The sequence below is a fragment of the Melanotaenia boesemani genome, chromosome 14 (genome assembly GCF_017639745.1).
Source record: "Melanotaenia boesemani isolate fMelBoe1 chromosome 14, fMelBoe1.pri, whole genome shotgun sequence".
Taxonomy (NCBI): Eukaryota; Metazoa; Chordata; class Actinopteri; order Atheriniformes; family Melanotaeniidae; genus Melanotaenia; species Melanotaenia boesemani.
In genome coordinates this window covers 29,612,091-29,636,514 of record NC_055695.1, presented here as the reverse complement: position 1 = coordinate 29,636,514, position 24,424 = coordinate 29,612,091, and the positions used below count along the sequence as shown (strand labels likewise).

General features: G+C 41.9%; 1 protein-coding gene across 8 annotated transcripts in view; it reads left to right on the top strand.

Moving 5' to 3' along the window:
- The window catches only part of tp63 (tumor protein p63), a 42,478-nt gene extending 18,554 nt beyond the window's left edge, over positions 1–23,924 (top strand). For 3 of the 8 annotated variants that reach the window (XM_042006865.1, XM_042006867.1, XM_042006868.1), the window contains exons 4-14: positions 7,393–7,650; positions 14,385–14,571; positions 14,669–14,784; positions 15,915–16,024; positions 16,144–16,280; positions 16,453–16,535; positions 16,620–16,744; positions 19,782–19,927; positions 20,258–20,405; positions 22,385–22,478; positions 22,585–23,924. In XM_042006865.1, the coding sequence (XP_041862799.1) occupies positions 7,393–7,650; positions 14,385–14,571; positions 14,669–14,784; positions 15,915–16,024; positions 16,144–16,280; positions 16,453–16,535; positions 16,620–16,744; positions 19,782–19,927; positions 20,258–20,405; positions 22,385–22,478; positions 22,585–22,881 (1,701 nt within the window). In that variant the 3' untranslated portion in view covers positions 22,882–23,924. The other 5 variants (XM_042006870.1, XM_042006869.1, XM_042006866.1 and 2 more) reach the window with 5 other exon arrangements.
- Positions 23,925–24,424: the final 500 nt, after the last annotated feature.

The window sequence follows — 24,424 nt, the reverse complement described above, 5'->3', positions numbered from 1 at the left end:
GTTAAAGTTGGAACAACTCCACTGCGGAGTAGCTCACTCGACACATGGCTTCTCTAAAATCTAATTACATGTTTGTGTTGGGTTTCATAGTTTTTCACCACACCTCTAACATGTGACTTCCTCACTCATTGTTTGTGCACATGAGCAATTTTTCTTCAGTTTACTAAACTGAGCAGAACTAACATTTAATCCTAAAGACACCCATTAAAATGAAACGTCACGCTGTTTCCGTTTTATCATAATACATTGTTTACTTACAGTGGTAGTTTTACTACTAGTTTTTACTACTAGTCTTCCATAGGAGGGTAGTAACGAGTTACCTTTACTGAAGTAACTTTTAAAAAAAGTACTCCCACTAAAACTACCATAAGAGTAGTTTTACTGCACCATACTTTTACTTTTACTCAAGTAAAATGGTGAAGAAACACTACTTCACAGCACTCCACTTTTTTTTTTTATTATATGTGCTCAGAGGTTTTTGCCAGAGATGCTGCCAGTTTCACCAATCAGACGTAGCCGTGCAGTCACATGACCACACACAAACGCATTCAATCACATTCTGACCATCACCTGATCTGACGAGGTTCAGATCTATTCCAGAAAGTCAGAGACGGCTAAGAGACCAACAGAAATACCAAAGTTGTCCAAGAAATGAAGAAAAGCTACCCCAAGTGTCTCTAGAAAAAATGAAAAAACTGCAGCTGGAGGATGTCCTGGAGAAGATCCTTGGAAAAAAATATCAGACCATGTTGACAAAGCTACTTGTAGGAGAGATCAATGCGTATTAAACATAAAGATACTAATTAAAAAAAAAAAAAGAAAAATGGGATTTTTATGGTTGAGCAGCTGACACAGGTTCAAATCCTGTCCTACAGCCCTTTGCTGGAGGTCACCCCCTCTGTCTCTGATCCCCTTTACTGCTCAGCAACTGACTCAAAAAAGCTTCTAGAGTCATAATAATATCTTTCAGAAAAAAGCATTTTCCTACATTTCAATTTCATACATCCAACACGTGACTAGACACATGTCCCTGGAAAGCATGCGGTTGCATAATAAAACAGAATTCAGGGCGGGGGGGGGGCTACATTTCGTTAAGTTCTGCATCAGCTCATCAGAATACTTGACATTTTCTCTGGAGTAATGAATCAGCGTTAGCTACCAACTATCACAAATTCTGAATGTTCATGATGGTTTTAGTCACATGTCTGTTTACATCTTTTCTAAAACATAAATCAGACATTACATTCAAGCATTTGTTCAGTACATGAGTAGTTGTTTCATCAAATGCATTTTACTTAGTTGTGTGTTTTGAAGTAATGCTACTCTTACCTGAGAATAGTTTTGGCTACTTTAACCACCTACTATTTTCAGAGCAATAAGGAGCACAATTATACACATAACCTGAACTATGTATCAGGATATGTCTAATCCAAAGGAATGACACATGTAAATAGTACATGATTTTCAATGAACTCCACCAGTTCGATTCCAGCATGTAAAGATGTGTTTTTCATGGAGTGACTGCGTTTCATGGTCCAAATGAATATTCGTAGGATTAGCCCTGTTTCGTCGCACATTTGTTGCGATTGCATGGAGACATAGTCGATTAAGGCCAGATCTGTGTTTTTAATAGATTTTTTTTAATGTATTAATTATTTATGTACCATTTTATGCTTTTTTTCCCCGTCAGTTGCCACATGATGATCATTTTGATACACTGGAAAAAAACACATATATAGGCCTGACTTTCTCTCTCATTCTCTCTTCTGTCTCTTTTTGGGAAATAAGACTTTAAAATATGTATGTGTCACTTGCTGTTAAGAAAAGCAGCTTTGGTCTTGTTCACATATAGTCTTTATTTCTGGCATTTAAAGGATGACAGCAGAGCAGCAGTTGATTGGCAGGATTTTTAGGAATTGCCACCCAAGCGATGCTCTCTGCCGTACCATTGACTACCTGCGTCTGTCAGCGTGGATGGCAGCTTAACTCAGGTGCTTGTGCCTTTCCAGACACTGTCGCCTGACACCTGATACTAAACTAATCTGGCTGACTTTAGGAACAGGCTCTTAAAAAGGAAAAACTTAAGAAAAGGTTCTTTTGTCTAAGCCCCTGGATCTGCAGATCCCCTGCAGATCTTCAGTTTCTTGTTGTTACATTTGAGTTGATGCAGTTAGATGTGACCGTGCGCAGTCTCTACACAATTCAGGTTGAGTTGATTATTACAAGAGCCTTAGGCTAACACACCTGTTAGAGATTAATTTTATTTCAGCTTTAAATAAAACTGTTATTGAGTATCTTTGTTGACATCAGTTGCCATTGTCCCATTTCTCTGGAACAATGTTACTGTTCTGTATTTTACTACAACAGTAACCTGATACTGAGTACTCTAAATTCTTTTTAAACATCAGTGTTGTTTTAACATAATTAAAAGTTTGTTTAGATAAACTAATTATCACCCTCAAAAGGTTTGGCCAGGCTCTCAGTGAGGCCGTGGACCTTGGGAGCCCTTTTGGATTGAGCTCTTTCAAGTGTTGATTTGCTTTTTGTGGCAGGCTGACCTGCAGGCCTGTAGCCCCCGGCCCTGAACAGGGTGTGCCCGGTGATTGGAGATGCTCAATTCACATCATAGCTGTGCTTGAGTTTTTTTTAGGGGCCTTCAAATCATTCTGACCACAGGACAAAGTTTCTGCCTTATAGCTGTGCCCTATCCCCTCATCTCCACTCATGCTTCCATCCACAGAGTTACTCTACTCCATGTTTGTCAGACAGTTATAAATCTGATTGGCTTACACATTTTATTTTATTTTATTTTATATTTTATTTTATTTTATTTGGGTTTTTATTATTTGTCTTGTTTATTTATTTAGGGGAAACAGTTTTGTGATATCCATTAGACCTAAAGTAATTTTTTTCTGCTCACACCCAAATCAAATCTCTCCTGCTACAGGCCAAATGAGTTTGATTCTGTTTCTTACCTCTCACTGAATGCTAGATGCACATACACCTTCAGTCTTGAGGTCAGTTTTAACAAACCTTTCAAAGGTACGACAGAACTAGCCGCTCAGCACTGCCACCATCACAGGATCTGAAAAACAATGCATGTTTCCAAAACAGATCTACAGCAGTCATCTCTGATAAATACAAGCAATCTACAGGAGTCACATTGTTTTTCAGGGGCCTCCCTGTTCCCTCTGATTATGGGTTGCGAAGGGGAGCAATTCTTATGCAAACTAGGCATGTTCTCCCAGCCTCAGACTGCAGCTGTCAGCCTGATGACTCCTCTGTAGTTCTTGTATTTCCCATCAGCATGACGCTGAAGGCTTTTTTGCATGAAAAAATATTTCTAATTCTCTAGTAATTTGTTGTAAGATCATCTTTGAACTGGCTGCAGTTGTAATCTGAAAGCTGTGCTATTAACATTTAGAAAAACAAAATCCTAAATTGAATTTAATGGTTGAAGATGAATGCAGCTACCAAACAGATTTTGTCTCCCAACTTTTACTTCTGAGCAGCTCAAAGGAAGCCTAAGGATAGGGTGCTTCTTCTGGAGATGGGTGTGGACTCATCTATTGGACAGGTAGCTCCTTAGACCCTCCCCTCTCTTCCAGGTATATATGAAGTTCCCATAGATTCCTATAGAGGCTTCTGCTTGTCCACTTTGCATCTGTAGTCCACATCACTCCTTTTAGAGTGAGGAAAAGAGATTTGTAGAATCCTGGAGCCAGTGGAGCAAACAGCAGCAGCTCTGCTCAATCTAAGCGCCAACATGTTGTACCTGGAGACGGGGACCACGACGTCTTACAACGAGGTAAGATCAACAAGAGGCGCTCCAGATGAGGCCTCAGACATCGCCCCTTGTCTTTGGTTAATTCCCCCATTCTCCATGAAATGAAGGACACCAGAGTTAGTGGCCTACTTTTATTCTTTTCTTTTTTTTTATCATAATAATGGTTTATGTTTGTGGAACTTGGTTTTACCAAAATAATTATTACTAATTAATCAGACATACGATACCCAACAAATAGACATTATTAGCAGAAATTAATCTAACAGGAGAATTATTTCTTCGTTTTTGCGTCTTAACTGAGACAGTGTGTGTTTTTGCTGCTTGCATTTGTGTGTGTGGCGGTGCACAGAGCAAGGGAATGTAAACACCTGGAAATCTGAATATTTACATCTTGTGAAATGGCTGCTGTCTGGCCTGGTCATGGATTTAGTCAGATGATGTGATCTTCTTGAAGCCTGGCTGTTCAGCATACGTTTTACATGTTCTAAAATCTGGCTTTTAAAGGGGATTTAGAGGTTTTTTAAGGTTTCTGTGCAGAGCCTGGCATAGAAATGATCAGAAAACAATGAAGAGTAAACAGACGGCGAAGCAGCATCATGAATGCTGTTTGCTTTCCTTTGCTTTTTGAGCTGTTAACCCAACAAGAATCAGAAAGCAGTGTGTTTTTTTTTTAAAGTTTATATTGATATTAATATGTGATTTCTGGTTTTAAAATATTTTTAAATGAGAGGAAATCGTTCTGATTAAACTGATGATTTTGAGTCAGGTCTTTATAAGTCATAGCATGCATAAAAATTAGTCTATAAAACTGAGGTGTGTAATGTTCATATTCATTCGTTGCCTTGTTGTTTGCTTCACGGAAATCTTTGCATTGGTGTCAAGATTTATGTCTTTCATCAGTCTAACTCTTCAGAGGAGAAGTGATGGATTCTCAGATTGCAGGTTGCAGATAGCAGGTGTGTCAGGTCCCTGTCTTTTAAGTTGTCGAGCAGGGAGTCTTTAAGTGGTGTCCGGCTCAATACCTCCAATGTGTGAGGTATCAGGTTCCCCCTATCCCCAGTCTCCAGGGAGCCGCTGCAGCCATTAGAATGGGGCTGGCCAGGCGTTGCTGTTTAGTTTGGAGTCGTAATTGCTTTAATGGTATGTTGATGTAGATACAATCACCTGCTCTGCCCACCCCAGCAGGTATAGCTGCAGATAGACCCCCGCCCAGACCCTTGTTGAGCTTTTAATGCCTCCCTACCCTGTGGTCACTCGTCACAGTCCCCATAGATGCTCTTATATGTCCTAGAGAACGTAGAGCAGGTCACCATAGAGGCTGGAATGGGAACTATTCCCTCCCTCAGGCCAGGTCTGCTTGTTGTCTCTTCAGTCTAGGGTTTTATCAGTTCTGCTTCAATAATAAAGCAACAACAAGAGATTTGTGTATAAATCATTTAGTTTAATCTCTTTGTTTAGTATTAAACAAAGGTTGATGTTCTGTTAATAGTCTGCTGTTTTATCTGGAGTTTCTGTCTGAAAACTGCTCATAACATCACAAAATCTCTGCTAATGAAAGAAATTTTTCTTTAGTCAAAGTAATGTTGATGCATTCAGTTGGTCATAAGACCATCAATAAATATAATACAAAGAAATGAGTAATTTAATGTGTTAGTATGTCATTCCAGATACCAATGTGTTGGCCCGAGCAGTGACTTCTAAATCAGTGCTGCCATGTGTATTTTAAATATCTCTGATATGTGTTGTGGATAACTCAGATTCCTACATTGCAGTGAACAGGCAATCACTGTAAAGGTCAACAGTGTCCTTTTCCTTCTGGGCTGAAATGGTTAGCACAGCATTCATCACAGGCAGAGAAATTGGCTTACGAGCCTCAAACAGACAGCACAGCTTTTCACAAACTTTATTAAAGGCTTTTGAGGATGTCAAGGTTGCTGATTTACTGCGCTTCTGCTTAGCAGCGTGACATCCCAAAGGTCCAAACAGAGCGTCAGCTATACACAGGAGGAATTTTTAAGAGCTGTCGAAGTGGTTATTAAATAGTTATTGTATTATAGTGGAATAAGATCTGATTAAAATAACTAAAGAAAAGGGAGAAACTCCTTTTTTTATTTAAATAAAAGCTGATAGCCTGCTTCCAGACAATTAAACATTAAACATGAAGCGTTTAGGTGAGACTTTACTGACTGGTCAATTATGGTTTTATCCTCATCTTTGATCCTTATTTTCATGTGGACCACGGCGACATGTCAGGCATTCTGCTTTGTGTCCCTGCTTTTATCTGTGTTTGGTCTCGAGCCAGCATCAACCTTTTTCTTTAGAATAATAATTTGGCATTGATAATTGGTGCCTGTCACATCCACCATAGCAGCCGCCTGCATCCGATACTGGGGGGAGTGGCCTATGTCATCTCACTGTCTGAGCGCCTCAGTGGAATTACGCCATAGTTCAAAAGAATCGCTCTGATATCACGATCAGGATCTCATATACGGGAAAAAAGGTCCAAACAGGAAATAAAGTCATCCTGGGAAATCTGATTTCAAGCGTTTCTTTGAAATATTATTTTACACTAGGAGTGTAAACTAGTGACTAGAATAAGTCGCACGGTTTAGATTTTTTTCAGTAGTTTTCCTTCTTGAAACTTGTTGACCCAAAACCTTTTAAATGAATTTGTGTAATCAGCTTTTTGTGGAGGCCTCCCCCTGCTAAAGGCTGGAGGATCTCCAACAGAAAATAGTTTTTTTCTGTCTTCTTAGTGTGTGTGTGAGCTCTCCATTCATAAAACACTTGTCTCCTAACACCTGCATGCCCAGCACAATTGTTCTCCAGACAAGCTCCTATAAGCTCTGGTGTCATTGTGTTCCGGCGGGTTAAGCAGCTTTGCTCCACACACACAGTGACCCTCATCCACACAGTCACCTAGCCTGCAGAGCTGTAGCACAAATATGTTGAGGTTGACTCAGATAACCTCTCTCAGGTGCGTCTGTCTGACTGAGTCTGCTTCTTCCCCTGTGGACCTATGAATAATAAGCCCATTATCACTACTTTGACTAATACATAAGTATAAAAAAAATGACCAGCTCAGAGTGTTTTGTTGGTCATCTGGCGCAACACTAACACCTGGCAGCGCTGTGGGTGTGAGTCGGACAGCTGTGGCAAGCCATGCTTGAAATAAACAAGAGGCCCTGGAGAGATTAATGGCCATCTAAAGAGCGAGAGACGTGGCACCTCGTCCAGGAATGTGCCATTTATAAATGGAAAGGAATGGGGTGAATGGCAAAGCAGAGCAAGCAGGAAGGGGCCTGACTCTGACCCCGGCGCTTATTCTCCATCCTGTTTAATTCCATTGCTCCTGTCTAAGTAGTTCTGATGTTGGAGCAGGACATGTTTGTTTTATTTGTTTCATCAGGTTTACTTAAAACTGTTTCCTCTAGCTGTATCAGGCTAAAGTTACAGGGAACACTATCTGTACGATTTTATGTTTTAAATAGAGTGAACTCAATATTGTTGATTTTCAGTGTAAATAATGTCCTGTGTGTCAAATCAAAAATGTAATCACTGAAAACTTTCCTTTGTTGTCATCCTTCCCTCTGTTTTGTCTTCAGTCACAGTACACAAACCTGGGGCTCCTCAACAGCATGGATCAGAATATTCAGAACAGCGGCTCGACCTCCACCAGCCCCTACAACAACGACCATGCACAGAACAGTGTGACGGCGCCATCGCCCTACGCCCAGCCCAGCTCCACCTTCGATGCCCTTTCTCCTTCACCGGCCATCCCATCCAACACAGATTATGCCGGCCCCCACACCTTCGACGTGTCCTTCCAGCAGTCTAGCACAGCAAAGTCTGCCACCTGGACGGTAAGACCCCTCCCCAATTCACTCAACCAGTTTGGCTTTGTGTGTGTGTTGTTTGTTTGTCTGTCTTTGTTATTTAGCTTTTTTTTAAACCCTTTAAAGTTTAAACAAAATCAAATAACATTGTAATAACAAATAACCATTGATTAATCTATCATATGACGATTCATTCATTAAGGACTCTCATTTTAATCTGCTACCTGTCATCATAAGAGGCAGTTGATTGTTAGGTTAGAGGCTAAAGTGACTGTTTTACCTTTGAACTCCTTATCTCCCCGTTGATGCTCCAGGCAGATTCAGGTGTACGTTGAAGTCCTGCGTTGCGCAATTACATCTGGCAAGGAGGAATGTCACTCGAGATGTATGGCTTTAAATCATGACTAAACCTCAGGCATTTTAGTTAACTTGCTGAAAGAGGGAGTAGGGTGGGGTGGTTGGGGGGCATCACTCACTAAATACACCACAACAGGAGACATTCACTTCCATGCCCTTAGAAGCAAACCTACATATCTACATTAACTAAGTTAAAATATTATTTTCTGTTTATTCATCATGTCAAAATGCATGTTTTCAAACCCGTTTACTCACAACTCTGGTAAAGTTCACTGGTGCTTTGTTCATGAGAAGTAAACAAGTTTAATCGTTGCTCCAGGCGGGGTGATGCCCCATGCAGCTAGATGTCACCATGTGATGATCAGTAAACCTACACAACCAGCTCCTCCTGCTCTCTCATTATGCTTGACAGAGCTGTGGGACAGCTGTTGCATCAGTGCCCCCACCTGCTTTGTTGTTTATGTGTGTAATCTGCACAGCTCCATGCACACAATGTAACAGGGTGACACGTTCAGCGTGTCAATGCACTCTAGTGGACATCATACAGTAGGTGACAGGGCTTTAAGATCCCTGCATCACACAGTTTTGATAGCAAAGAGTGACAATAAAGATGAAGAGAGGGATGTTGGGATGGCAAAACTACACGGCTTGCGTCAGGCTTCCTGTCATATGCTGATAATTATTTAACGCTTACAAATGCCAGCATGAATGAGACACATCAAATCACTGCAAAGTCCCTCCCTTTCCAAAACCCTGCTAAACATAATGCAATGAATTCGATGCTCCGAGCCTTCCAGATAAACTCAGGGAGTGCTCAGCTTTTTTCCTTCGCCACGCCAAGTGTGGGATTGTGACATTTACCCAATTCCCACACTGCCTCACTCATCCCTCTCATTTTCACAGCCCAAAAACAAAAGTGTTTGTCTGATGTGCAACTGTGAGGTGGCTGAGTGTGTGGTTTATGAGAGGCACGCCCCAGAGCCTGCTTTAGTACACATCCCATCATAGATGCATGTAGGGAGACACACACATACACAGTCAGTCATAACATATGATGTAAGACTGGTTGGATTGGTTCGACTTACCATGAAAAAGTAGTGGATTTATATTTAACGCCATCATACGAGATGAAGGGAATAAGCTACTGTCTCTTAACCCTTTAAGTAGAGATTTACATTTTTTTCCTTTTGACAATAATAAGAATAATGGTTGAGATATAAATAATATAATAATAATAGTGAAATGATCAGCACCTGAAACTGTAATCAGATATCAAATTTTACTTTTGGCATCACATCCACAAATCCATGAGTAGAGATGGCTCAGGTCGCTTTATTTTCTTACATTTGTAATAAAATTAATTATAGTCACTGAAAATTCTGCTTTACCAAACAATAGATCAGAGGTTTAGAGCTAAAATCTACCAAAAATAGTGAATAAAACTATAATAATCGAGATGTTGTTGCTGATTAAACAGTAAGTATCAAGTTAATGGCTGGCGATCTTGTAAAAAAGATTGTTTGCTGGTTTTAAGAAACAAACCCATTAACAGTGTCTCACTGGCTGAGTTATAAAACTACAGTTGCATGTCGTTCGTCACAACTTTCCCTCACTCAGGTTTTTTTTCCACTGAGGATTTTACATGTCGGCTCATTTTCATTGGTCTGCAGCAACAGTCTGCCCAGTTCTGAAAAGTAGTGATTAAACTGTTGGTTCTCATCTAAAGGAGGCTCCCCCACCTGATCTCAGGAGATCTTTCTTTAAGCTCCTGTAATCTCAACCCAATAGCTCGATTGCTGGACTGATGGACTGATGGCAGAGAGCCACTGAAGATGTCACCAGCACGGCTTTGCTCTGCACATAGATGTGCTAATGCGCTCTTTTGAAGGCCTGTGGGATCTTTCACGGGACTTAGTGGACTGTGTACTGTACTTTTTGATGACTGTTCTTATGGAGACACACCTAATCCCTAACCCACACCTTAACCTCTTCCTGTCTAGGATGACTGTGACACACACAGATGCACAGAAAGGTGCAACACGTCAACATTTCCCAGAATATCTTCCTCACGGTTTCCTCAGTGGCTCCTCCTGCCGACTCCACGGTTTTCCCACTTTAATCATTTAGTTAAAAGAAAAACACCCAGCCTGGTCAAATGAATACACAGGCTAAAGATGTTTTATCTTCTTTGCTTAACTAAATTAATGGAGTGTTGCAAATGAGGCGGCCATTGTTGGCTTCTGGTGCAGCTATTGTGAGGCCAAAGATTGGTTGTGTTTGCCGTGTGTATTAACTGCCACCACACAAAGTCAAAGGAGAGGAATGTCATGGTTTGGGCTATCACTAGGACGCAGTAGAGCTCAGAGGGATTACAGTAATGGATTGAGGGCCTGAAGATAATACTTGTGTAAATACTGTTTGCCTCTTTCCTGAACCCTGTGCTCTTGGAGTAGGCTCTGTCTTTTTGAGAGAGTTAAGCTTGATGGCTGCATCTCACATTGCGCCGGAGGAGGAGGAGAGCCTGTGAATGCTCAAAGAGAAGAGTGTTCCAGCGAAAGGCAGCAAGACAAGGCTTGCCCCTGGAACATCTGCGGGCCCGTCCCACGCCTCACGAGATGGGGCTGAGACTTGTTTGTGTCAAAAAGCTTGTCACAGCTTGCCCGTCGTAGAGAGACGAGCCCTAAGAGCTACAGATGGGAAAAGATGGAGGGGGAATTTTTAAAGGCAGAGTTGGAAAGGTTTTTATGATCGTTTTGGATAGCTCCATTATCGTCATGGAAAAGTACATTCCCTTTCAGTTTAGATTACAAGGCTTTTTTTTTCTTCTTTTCCTTTTCGGTCATTTATTCAGTTTGTCTGCAGCTTTCCTGTGGGATAAGTTGATTTAAGCATAATTAGGTTAGGAAAAATTGGTGAAAAAAATATAAAAGAAAATCTTGATTAACTTTTAAAACTCCAGAGCGGTGTGGTTTATGTTGCCGGTAATTTCTCAGGAACGGTTGTGTGTGACTGTGGGGTGAATTGTGATGAATAACTTTCCCTTTAGGTGATCTGTGGAGGTTTTCCAGGCAATTATCTCCCATCCACGAGGTTTACAATTTAGCCATAAAATGCAGTGTTTATTCAGAAACCTTTTATGGTAAATCCACAATGAGTGATTCATGATAGCACCATCATTTATTACATTTTAGTAATAAAAATCACTACTGTGTTGCTAAGAGACCTCTATTTAGATTAAGTCATTTTATGTCAAACTTTCCATCAATCAGAGAGCTTAAACTGATGGTAATATCCAATCAGGAGCAGCCAAAGATCAACCAGTGAGCAGAAAGTTCTGTGTGTGTCTGAAAGAAGAAAAATAATGCTCCTCTATGGTGGCGGCAAAAAGCAGCTGAGTTGGAGTTGGTTTAGTGAGGATAGCAGGTAAAAAGTAGCAGGAATAAATGGAATGATGAGGAAAAAGTGCAAATATTTAAATTGTTTCTATTGTGTTTGTTTCAATGCCAATATTTTTTCTCCTGAAAGCCAAGACTTGAGAGAATGATGTGCAGATGAGAAAAGGCTTGGTCCCTGTTAATCTGTGTGTTATTTCTACAGTTTGTAACAAATGCTGCTATATCTATTGATACATTCATTTTACATTATTTTAACCTAATAATCTCACAGCTGAGGCTGTCCTGAAGAAATGATGTCTGGATGTTGACTGGGATTCAAAGGGTTCAGCTTCTACATGCAGTTTTAGATCAAATTTAAAAAAATGTCTTGGAGTTTTAAGGGTTAATTAATTTATTCATTGCTCAATTTGATTCTTCCAGGAACATTTTAATAAACTTCTTCTCAGCCATTTTAGTTTTGGTTTTAACTGTTAGGAGTTCTGTTAAAACAAGTGCTTTGATTGGTGAGTCCCAATCAGAGACGGTGCGTATCGAATCCTGTCTGTGTACAGGTGAGCCTCAGGACAGGTGTCATCACTGAGATCAGGTGGTCAAGATAAGAGCTGACCACAGATACTAGACATTTTCTAGATTGATGGATAGAAATAGTTTCCTCTAAAACATAAATCTTAGGCAACTTTGATTTTGCTGTAAGAAGCAGGTGCTTTGCTTCAGTTTCAGAGAAAAGAGAGAGAGAAAGGGGGAGAGTGGGGGGGCGAGGGGGGTTTGGATTATTGTTGAATTAAACAGGCTTGGGAGAAGCTGCAGGCATGACATGACATGTCAGGTATGAAGAAGACAAGACCAGAGGCGCCAAACAGCGCTTGTTTGAGGCCTGATGTTTGTCAGAACTTGACTTGTGCATGCGCCCGCAGCGCCTGTCAGAGAGAAAAGAACGCTACAGCTGTGGGCCTGTCTCAACCTGCAATGCACAGGAAGCTGTTTGTCTTCAAGAGCTGCAGGAGTTAGACAGTAATCGCACACATGCAGCACAGTGCAGGCATCAGGGAAAATTGCACCTTGCACGCAGATTATTGTATTTTCTTAATGATTCCAGATTATGAATTCAGTTGTTGGAAACATGTTTGCATCCAGGTGAGTTGTAGGGTTGCAGCGCGTTGTTAGAGTAAAAACATCCACTTTAGGTCATTCATTATGTTTTTGTGGCTCGCTGCCACGTGCGCCCGTTGAACAATGCATCACGTGTGCTTCTCAAACACAACTTTTAATTCAAATCATTGTGATTAAGTAGCTGTGCATTGTGCTGTGTGTTCCTCTGCTGTGTATTTCACATTGTGACCAATGAAAGGCTCATAATTACATGTTAACACCTGAGCACCGCACCCTCTGTGAGCCACTGAATCCCATCAGTCAACCGGTTGTCCTCCACCCTTTAAATGCATGCTGCTTTCAGCAGCTCCTGCTCTGCAAACACAGCACCAGCAGCACATAGTTGTGTCCTCAAGTTTGTAACTGGAGGGCTGGGATGGTCCTCTTGTGTGTGTGTGTGTGTGTGTGTGTGTGTGTGTGTGTGTGTGTGTGTGTGCAGGATATCATCTAAACAAATCTTGGTTTTCTACCTCTAAAACAGCTGATTAGATCTTTGTTGTGTTGTTTTCGCCTTCAGCTACGCAAAACCAGCTCTGTAATTATTCAGAGCAGCACACTGACCCTTCACGCTACAGTCTTCTTCTTTTTGCTCCCTAATCCTCTGCTCTCTTTCCTCTTTTGCTCTTTCTCCTGTCTTTGCTCGGTTTCTCCACCTCATTTAGCTGATTGACAGAGGCGTACGGGGAGTATCAGGTTAGAGGCGAGGGGGCAAGCACTGCCATTTATCTTTGTGTTTTTTTTCCTGCAAAGACCTGCTTTGATTTTAAGGAATAGTCAGTTGAATGTGCCACAGAGCTTGAACTGTGCTTTTAAGGTTAAATAGATGAATTCATGCCCTTTTTTATTTTATAACCTTTCATTTGAGTCAGACTCTGGAGAGGAGAAGCTGCAGTTATGGGTTTGTGTTGATTAAAGCAGAGGTTGTGCCTGCGGAGCAGAGTAGAAAATGTCCGTGCCAAGCTTGTGTAACATTTAGTCAGCCCAGACAGGTACTGGGATGAGCTCCTTTTTATTGGAACCACACTTAACAGAGGTGGAATTTTATGTTGCATTATTGTCAAACACAGCCCCGAGCGCTTTTCACAATGTTCACTTTTTCTCAGAAATGAAGCTGACAGGAAAATATTCCTCTCCACCCCCACCCTGTGTCTTCTGCACATAGAGGATTTAAAGCTCTGCTTACACAGCTCTGATTTGAATGGTTTGTTTACACAGTTGGGTTGTGCCTATTAGTAACAATTCAGCCTTTCTGATGGCTTACTGCTTATCAATTCTAACAGTGCCAGGGATCAAGGCACATCCATTATTTATGATTCCTGGCTCACAAACTTGAATGTGAGCCAGTTTGTGTGAGCAGCCATCAGATTTTGGCACCAGTCATGGATGGATTCAGACCCACAACTGAGTCATTTTCATTTGACTGCACCAGGAAATCTGCTCTCCGCCGTCTGTAGCTGGAGTTCTCCAGCCTCCTCAGAAGCTCTGCTGTGTGTGATAAGCAGCCATCAGATGCTTTAGCAGAGAACTCCCCCTCCCTTGAAGATGAAAGCAGGCCTGGTTTAATTGCTCCTGGAGGGGTCCATTTTTATGGTGTGCCTCGGAAGTCCTAGAGGCTTTCTGTGAAAGATCTTACACACTTAGCACCAAAACTTGAGTGTGTGTTTATGCTAGCAGGTCGTAATCACAGCATTGCATTTAACCCATTTTTGCTTCAGGGAAACCAGAAGGGTATAGTCTAGGCAACAGGTGTTACCCGGATCATCCTGTACCTTTAAAATGAAAGCAGAGTGGTGTGTTTACATCCAAACATCATTTCCTGAATTACTCTGTTTAATTTCTCTCTTTTTCCCCACTTTTCAGTACTCCACAGACCTGAAGAAGCTGTACTGCCAAATTGCGAAAACATGTCCCATTCAGATAAAAGTGTTGACCACGCCGCCACAGGGGGCCGTTATACGGGCGATGCCCGTTTATAAAAAGGCGGAGCATGTCACAGAAGTCGTGAAACGCTGCCCGAATCATGAGCTCAGCCGTGAATTCAACGATGGTGAGTTGTTTTACATTAAAAAAATGAATAAATAAAAATCTCTGCGCAGGTTCTACTTCAGGTTGACATTTAATGGCACAACTTGTGCTGCTTCCAGGTCAAATCGCACCTCCGAGTCACCTGATCCGTGTGGAGGGGAACAGCCACGCCCAGTACGTGGAGGACTCCATCACCGGAAGACAGAGCGTACTAGTTCCATATGAGCCTCCTCAGGTGAGCGAATGCAGCAGACACACAGCATGTCATCCCCCCCCTCCTGCCAACACACACACACACACACCGGGAGGGAGATAGTCCTGTTTATCAAAGCTTAAAACCAAGCTCATTTTATGCAAGGTACTTATTTTGTTTATTTACATACTCAATTTTATTTGTTTTAGTTCAGATTTTTATTATATGTTGCACATAAAACATATAGAAAATCTATATTGTAATTTGTAATTAATTCCAAAAGAAATTGTCCCATTAACTCACAGTTTGCATTCCAAACAACGTGGAACGTTTGTGAGTGCACGATTTCCTGGAACACCGCTCACACTGATGCACACGTCAGAGCTCGGCTAGCAGTGTTGCTAGCTTAGCTACTTTGTTGCTATATTTGGCGAGTTTTCAGACCCCTATAGTGACTATTTTAAAAAAGCTAATCTTAGCGACTTTTTCAGGTGTTTTGGGGGGATTTTTGGAGACGGACGTGAAAGCACACACTGTTCTTCTCAATGAGCAGTGGGAGCTCTCACAGGCCCCTCCCCTTTTCATTAGCCTCCACGCAGCAGCAGGACACATTCGCCTCTGCTCCATGATGAGACTGAAAATGAAACTCGTAAAGTTGACACCGCCCACCGTCAGATATTAATGTCTATTAATGAAGAGTGTGGATGAAAACATTTAAAAAGTTAAAATGTTGTAGACTCTTATCAGAGAACAGCTGCTAGTTAAAGTACCTAAAACAACACTTTAACTTTAGGTCCTTTCATTTTGGGCAGGGATATTTTCTATTTCTTTTTATACCGTTTTGAATTAAAATGCAGTTAAATGCATTTTTCCAGACATTACTAGAGCTTGAGTTTACAATTTTAGAGTATGTGTCTATTATTTGATCATCCACTAAAATCCATTTAAAAATGTTGCTTTTTGAGGCAACTATTGTTATGTTATTAAAACGGGATTAATTGAGATTGATTAATTACAAAGCTGCTAATTAATTAGATACATTTTTTTAATCTAGACCCACCTTTAATATAAATTCATAAAGTTGTATCTTTTTTTTACCTCAAATATAAAAATATTTCATGTTTTTATTGTATACATTTTATGTATATATTCTCCTTCATCGTTCTCCTCAGGTGGGGACAGAGTTCACCACCATCCTGTACAACTTCATGTGCAACTCCAGCTGTGTGGGTGGAATGAACAGACGCCCGATTCTCATCATCGTCACTCTGGAAACCAGAGAGTAAGAGACACCATCATCCCCTTCGTCACCCTCTTCAGCTGCCCGCATGCCTCCAGTTAAGTGGTAGATTGTTTCTGACCGAGGCTCTGCCCGCTCTGTGTCCCCCTGTCCTCTCCCAGTGGACAAGTATTAGGCCGCCGCTGCTTCGAGGCCAGGATCTGTGCCTGCCCGGGCCGGGACCGCAAGGCAGATGAAGATAGCATCCGCAAGCAGCACGTAACAGATGCCACAAAAAGCAATGAGGGTACGAAACGGCGTAAGTAGCGCTGGGTTGGCGACGGGCTGACGAGCATTGGCTGCTGAGGAGCCTCACTTACACTCAGCGCTCGCCATCGCTGCTGCTGCCTCTTCCCTCGCTCATCCCGCTCTTAGTTTCACCGTTCAGCACACGGCCACTTGCATTCACTCATTTTTACCCTCTTTTCCAGCCTTCCGCCAAGTCTCCCACGGCATACAGATGTCCACCATCAAGAAGAGAAGATCTACAGACGAGGAGGTTTTTTGTTTGCCTGTAAGTGCTGCTTCACCATATCTCTTTATTATGTTTTAAAAAATGCTCCGAGTTGTGACCATCTTTTCTTTTTTCCTCTTTTAGATCAAAGGCCGTGAAATTTATGAGATTTTGGTAAAAATCAAAGAGTCTCTGGAGCTCATGCAGTTTCTGCCGCAGCACACAATAGAGTCGTACAGACAGCAGCAGCAGAGTCTACTTCAGAAACAGTGAGTACCAGTTCAGATTGTAATAAAATGGTGTTCAGACGCTGGTCTTCCCTCACACTCTGCCTCAGTCCGGCATGTTTTTCTGTTTTGATCAGAGCAGGGATGACTAACTGACTTTACATGACTGCTTGTTACTAGAAAAATGGATTGTGGTGATAAAGGCGTGACGATTCTTAATTGTATTTAATGCTGCCACTGAAGCATTGCATTTATCTAGAAAAGCTGACAATAAAGGCTCTACATCTGCTGTAATTCAGCAGCTGCTTCACAGGGTTAGAGCTGTTTTTTTTTTCTTTTCTTCTCTCCACTCCTTCTCTCTCACACGGGATGAGAGCCAAAGCTGGTGAATCGTGACAAATGTACCTGGCTACGCTTTGTTAAGGAGAGGCTTCCAGAGGTTCACGCCTTTGGGTGCTTTGCCAGGTTTTGCACAACAGCACCAAAAGAAAATCTGCACCTCAGCTCCTTCTATCAGCCTCAGCGTAATTAAAAGTGTCTCAGATGTACATATTCCTCAACACGCCCATTTCTCTTAAAGCTATAAAAACCTGGAGACAGCTCTGTGATGATAATTACTGATTTTGTTCCCATTAGGAGTCTGACAGCCTCAGTGTGAGGTCATGCTTGTATTGGCACAGCTAAATGTCAGCAAACATTCAATAAACACACAAGTTATTATCATTTCCCCAAGATTTTAGACTCTAAATTCTTCACTTTTGCAGTCAGAGCATTACATAGAATATTTCTGAGGGCTTTCTCCTTATTTTGCATGTTTGTTTCCTTGTATCTGCCTTTAAAATAAACTCTTCTATATACAGCAAATGTTTCAGATCTTTCTTTTTCTACATTCATGCTACCACTGAGCTGTTACCTGTGTGTATAGCGCCATCTTCTGGTCAGTAGTGTTGTTATAGCACATTTTATCAGTTCTTTAGATCCTCTGTGTACCACTTTTTACTCACAAAACGTTAGGGTATTCAGGTTTTTGAATGATAGGATGTATCTAAAACACATTCAGGTCTTTACAGGTAAACTTCATTTGACTTTCTCTAAACTTTTGAAAGTACATGTACAGTAGAATATTTGGTTCTCTAACAAGATGATTAACCCTTAAAACTCCACTAGTTCTCCAGCCCCCCTGAACACTGTCGCTTATATTGTCAAAAATTTCTCTGTGTAACTCTGTGGGGTAAATTGTGATGGATAGTTTACCCTTTAGGTCATCTACGGAAGTTTTCAAGGCATTTATATGCTGTCCAGGAGGTTTACAATCCAGCCAGAAAATGTGGTGTTCATTCAGAGAGACTGGTAAATCCACACTGAGTAATCTATGATACTCACCATTATCACATTTTCATCATAAAAAGGATCAGAATCACGACAGTGTTGGTAAGACACCTCTATTTTGATCAGGAAATTATGATGAAGCCACTCCCTGTCAAACTTTACACCAATCAGAGAGCTTAAATTGACAGCAATGTCCAATCAGGAGCGGCCAAAGATCAACCAGTGAGCAGAAAGTTCTAGGTGTGTCTGAAAAGAAGAAAAATAATGCTCCTCTATGGCTGGAATAAAGAAAAGAAGATGGTTTAGATTCACAGTGGAGCAAACAAAGCTGGTTGGTTGGTTTTGCGAGGATAGTTGGAGGAAAAGTGCAAATAATAATCTGACAGCTGAGGCTGTCCTGAAAAAATAACGTCTGGATGTTGACTGGGATTAAGAGTGTTCCGCTTCTACATTCACTTTTTACGTTGGGGAAAAAAACAAACAGGTGGATCAAAAGTAGCAGAAAATGGTTTGGAGTTTTAAGGCTTCAACGCCAATAACAAAACCCAAAGAAACTAAATGTTCTGGTTCATTGACAGCTTGTATGTAAACAGTCATCTTCATCATACTCTTCATCATACTGCTCACATTCTGACATTTAGACAAGTTATTGAGATTTGGGCGTTTTGCTGTGGTAAACCCACCACGGTTGGTTGGTTTTGTTTCAACAGATGAAGATGTTTAGATGAAGGAATATATCTTGATATATAGATGATATAATATCAGCATAGAATCAACTTTTTCTGTAAATTCACCCAAAATTTCTCTTAACTTTCTGTGAGTGTAAGGTGAGCCATTTTCTGAAGCTCAGGTCATCTCCAGGGTCTCTAACTCCTCTCTCCTCCTCCACCAGTGAGCCCTTATTTCTGCTTTCTCTCTCTTCTTTCTGGTTCCTCCCTGCAGCCTGATTAAAACCCGTCTGGGTCGCCAGCTCCTGGAACCTGCAGGAGAGCAGAGGTGGCGCTGCAGTTCCTCCTGAAACTCTGCTCCACATTCCTCCTCCTCCTCCAGTCACACGGACCTCCTCTGTCTCCTTTTCATCAACTTTGATTTTTCTCTTCTGCTTCCTTTGGACTGTCCTGGGATTCTGCATGAAGATCTGTTTGTTTCTTCTGCTCCTGCGACATCCCCTCCTGGATGCTGGACAAAATGACTTGCATGCTTTATTTTTGTCCTTCGAACTGAATTTTGTGGGTTTATTTTGCCCTCAGTCACCGCTTTATCTTAAGCATCAAAGTTTGTTTTATTTTTATTATCTTTTTTTGTTTTTATTTTACTTGACTTACAGAGAGGAGTTAAGTGAACGTGTCGTGCTTTTGCATCGTCATAAGAGCTGGACTCAAATTTTTGTGGGTTTTTTGGGGGGAAGAGACATTATTGAGAGAAGTTTTTGTCAGTGCTGGTCATGTTTTCTAAAGTCACTGCAGGACAGTTTGTGTGTTTTTTCTTGAATAAAAAGTCTTTTAACAGAAAGAACTTGAGCTTTTTGACATACGGAGCAGATTTGACCCTCTGTGTGCATTCTGAAGCTTGTCTGTCAGAATCTAATAAACAGCTTTTTGTTGCTTGAATCTTTTTTTTTTCCTGGAAATGAAGTCAGTATGAGGTCATATTGTATAGGATTGTTGATGTTGTGCAGGGATGTTATTTCCAGGCCAGATCTTCAAGGATTTTCCAGTAACAGCCTGTCGCCTTCTCTCTCCTGCCTTAGGACTTCGATGCCGTCTCAGCCCTCCTTCGGCTCCAGCTCCCCGACCCACGGAAAAGTCAACAAGCTCCCGTCTGTCAGCCAGCTCATCAACCCCCAGCAGCGCAACACACTCACCCCATCCAGCATGCCGGGAGGCCTCACTGACAGTAAGTGTCTTCCTTTGTTACCCCTCCTGCCTGTCTCAGGTCATTCACCCCCCCCCAAACTCCCACCACCAAAACTAGTCGTCCCGTCCGTTCTCGTTCTATGGGACAGGATGTCCAGACTTATGCCCCCCCCCCCCCCCCCCCCCCCGCTAATAACAGAAAGCTTCATTCTGGAAGACAATGTGATCCCGCAGGAGCTGTTGTGATGCATCGTGTGTCATGTTGAAAGTAACCTCTGCAAGTCCCCTCCCACATTTCAGCCGGTGTTAGATGATGTTTGAGCTCGGAGCAGAGAGAGAAGGCTCACAGTAGCTCCTTTTGTCTCTGCAGTGACTCACATGATGGGCACTCACATCCCCATGAATGCTGACATGAGTTCACTGAGCCCCACACATGCACTGGAGCCACAGCTACCCCTGGTGCCCTCCTCCCACTGTACCCCCCCTCCTCCATACCCCATGGACAGCAGCATTTCCAGGTACCTCAGCAAAGCTTAGCACCTCAAAACCACTTCTTTGGTTTTAGATTTGAGTGCGTGGAGGCTCATGCTCTCAAACAGAGAATATACTTGCTTTTAATTAAGAGCGCGCGTTTTAATCGTGGCAGTCTCGCGTTTGTTGCGCTTGTTTAAAGCGTTGTCAGTGCACTTCTTCAGAAGCATGAGAGTAACCAGTAGGGGGCAGTGTATAGGCCAGTTTGAATGGAAGGTCACAGGGTCAACAGCGGTGAAAATGATGCTCTGAAATTCGGATCCGTCATCTTTATGATGTTTCATTCAAGACAGATATGCTCGTCACAACAGCTGGAGATCAGTGCTAGTTTAGCAGTCGTCATGGAAACACGCAGAAGTAAAATAAAAAAAAGTCTAACTGTGTATATATGTGTGAAATATGAACATCACAGCAGGTCTGAGATGTTTTTATCGTTTTAGTTACACCTTACAAATTCATCAACTCGATCTGGTCTGACTTCTCTGATGCACCCCCTAGTGGTAACGAACCGTAGTAAACCACATGTATGTGTACCCAACGTTTAAAAGCAAGTATATTCTCAGCTTTACATGCATGAAACAGAGTAAGAATTGTAGTTCACTGCATCACACTTGTAACATATAATTCCCCTTATCAAGACTTTTATCTAATTTTGGTGTTTTATTTATTTATTTGGGAAATGAATGTGGCCTTTATTTAGTTCCAGCACCAGCACTTGAAAACTGACTGAGCACACGGTAAACACAGAGCATGTACATGTGATAGGAGCGAGTAAAACAGTACCCACGACTAAAGACACACATCATGAGGAGGCCTTTCTGCTCTGCAAGCAAACAAAACTGTATCTGACAGCAGAGAAGCTTGTTTGATAATAATGTTTACATTATTAATTCCAGTTAAGAAATTATTTATCTGTATTTAACCCATTCTAGTTACAGTAGGAGCAATGAGCTGCCATATTACTGCATCTGTGGAATAGTTTAGGAGGGTTTAGGGCCTTGCTCAGGGGCCCCCATCAGAGACTATGAGTTTAAATATGCACTGTGTGCACAAATGTGACCCAATGACTGCACAGCAGTGACTAGAGAGGTGAGAGAGAGCAAGACTAAGACTCTACACCAGGGGTGTCAAACTCCGGTCCTCGAGGGCCGGTATCCTGCAGGTTTTCATTGTTTCCCTGATTTAACACACCTGAATAAAATCAAATTGATCCAACAGCTTCTTGTCAACTTCTTCACAATAACCCATTAATTTCAGTCAGGTGTGTTAGATCAGGGAAACAGCGAAAACCTGCAGGATACCGGCCCTCGAGGACCGGAGTTTGACACCTGTGCTCTACACTGACCAATTAGAGGAGAAAACACATCAGGCCCCGCCACCAGGGTCTCAATACTTGAGCAGTTTTCAGCAGAAGTGATCAGCTGAGTGCACGCTGGTCACCGCCTTGCCGTCGTTTGGCCACATCAGTGTATACAAGGGGCCGTTAGTGTCTCAGATTTCAGATACTGTCCCATTCACTTGCAGTGCAGGAATTCCTCCTCGCCACGTGTTTTCTCTTTCTGTTTACTCACTCGTATCACCTGTTACCATTTTCACGTGCTCTTTTTTCAAGCGCGCTGGTTCTGGTTCTAAATAAACCGAACATAAAGCTCCCACCAGACTGAGCCGCTGCAATGTCAGTTTCTACACCTCATTTCACTACTTCATGTCAGTTAGTTATATATGACTAAGACTGAATTAAATGATCATAATAGCTCAAACTGGATCAGCTAGTAAAACACTAACATACAGATCAGCTCAGGGAAAAGTCCCACCATGAGCTCAGAAGTTACTTTGACATTAGAGTTGCTGAACAACAGGTTTTAGAGGAAAATATGAAATATATTCAATGTCCAGACAATTATTTCTCAGTGTGATGAGGAGTTTGTTAATCAGTCTCCTCCTCCTCCTCCTCCTCCTCCTGCAGCTTCCTCATACGGCTGGGCTGCGCAGGCTGCTTGGATTACTTCACAGCACAGGGTCTAACCAACATCTACCAGATTGAGAACTATAACATGGAGGTGAGCCCTTCCCTATCCAACACCAGTCATATGATGGGTTAGAAAGAAGAGTGGCCCCCACCCCTTCCCTGCGAATACTAACGCTCCCCTGTGTAATGACCATTAGGACCTGTCCAGGCTGAAGATCCCTGCCGAGTTCCAGCACATCATCTGGAAGGGCATCATGGAGTACCGACAGGCCATGGATTTTTCCTCCCCTCCACACATAGTGCGCACCACCAGCGGAGCCTCCACCGTCAGCGTGGGCTCCTCCGAGGCCCGAGGCGAGCGCGTCATCGACGCCGTGCGCTTCACCCTCCGTCAGACCATCTCCTTCCCGCCGCGCGACGAGTGGTCCGACTTCTCCTTTGACCTGGATTCTCGCCGTAACAAACAGCAGCGCATCAAGGAGGAGGGAGAGTAAGACCAGCTCGGCCTCTTTTCCAATTCTTCCCGATCCTCATTTCACGCCATTTTTGGAACATTTCATTTAAGAAACGGCGCTGAGAACAAAACTCATCGCCCAAATGCACTTATTTTCAATTTTGTCGTGGTTGCTGTTACTGGAGAGGAGAACAATGCTGTTGAGGAGAGGTGCTTTTTGTTTTGTTTTTTGTTATTTCTTGAGAGCACTTAAGAAATGCCGAGTATTTCAATGTTGCTTTGAGATTTTGTTGCCGTTTCATTCCCAAGTTACAGCGTGACTGGAAACAAACACCACTGGGATTTCTTTCTTCCTTTCTGCTGCGGACCACTGCAAGTGTACTTTAGCTTGTATTACTCTTAAGTTTTCACCCTTATGTTAGTCGAGTACACTGGTTTTCATTAGAGCAGAAGTCAGCGTTGATTGTAAACATTTCATACATTTCTAAGAAGTATTAAGTCACTGGATGGGCAACTTGTTTCCTGCTGTAGCTTTTCATCTTTTATCTTTTGGATTGTGTGGTGAGGCATCACCTTATTGAGTCAGGTATGTGTTTAAGTGAAAGATGGTCATTCATTTGATGTAGCCTTATACAGGCCTAATGCTCTTGACCCAGTGTTTTATATGACTGATGTTTCATTTTTGTTTACGGCTGTACAAACTTTTTTTTTTTATTATTAGAGCAGACTTGTATTTGGTGTCAGCTGAGCACAAGTTGTTTTTTGTTTTTGTTTTTTTTTTTCTTTTATCTTGAACCACATTTTGGTAGAGGCTTATTTCATTTAACTGGCCAAAAGCTGACAGAAATGTATATACATTTGTATAGTCTCCCTACAGGAATTATTTCCATCATGAACCCAACATATTGAGTTCATTCACAGGAGTAACCAAAGCAAACAGTTCAGCTTTGTTCCATGTAGTCGGCATTGTTAGAAAAGCAGATAACCACTGCAATTTCATATTTTTGTACAATGTATTTGTAAATATGTTGCAATTTATCGAGGGTATTTTGATATAAATTTGAAATAAATATCCAAACTTGCTGTATTGCATGTTAACATCCCTCTGGTTTGATTCATTTTCTTTTTGAAGAAATCCACATCTGAAGTTTGTTTGGACCGTGTTCCAGATGAGTCGTCATAAAACATCTGGGTTTTAGTTTTTCTGTGTTAGACGTATCTTGTGTTGTTTAGATCACTGATAACGATCTCAGACAGGTTTGGTCTTTAGTTTCCAGGTGGGCTTCATTAAAGGGAAACTACTGAAGGAGGTTGTTCCACATAATTAAGACAGTCCCGGTTTCCATGCAGTCTGGGGAAAAAGAGCAGCAGCAGGTATCTGAAGCTGCTGGTGAACCTCTCCACCAGGATCCTCCAGAGGTTGCAGTTGTACATAAAGCTGGATCTGGACCTCCCTTAACCAATGATCACACAGAGAAACGTTTGCAGTGACTCAGAAACACATGAAGACTCGTTTTCTAACAGTTTTCTTCGTGCTGCACTGGATGGTCCAGGTGGAAGGAGGTCTGGATGGTTGGTGGATG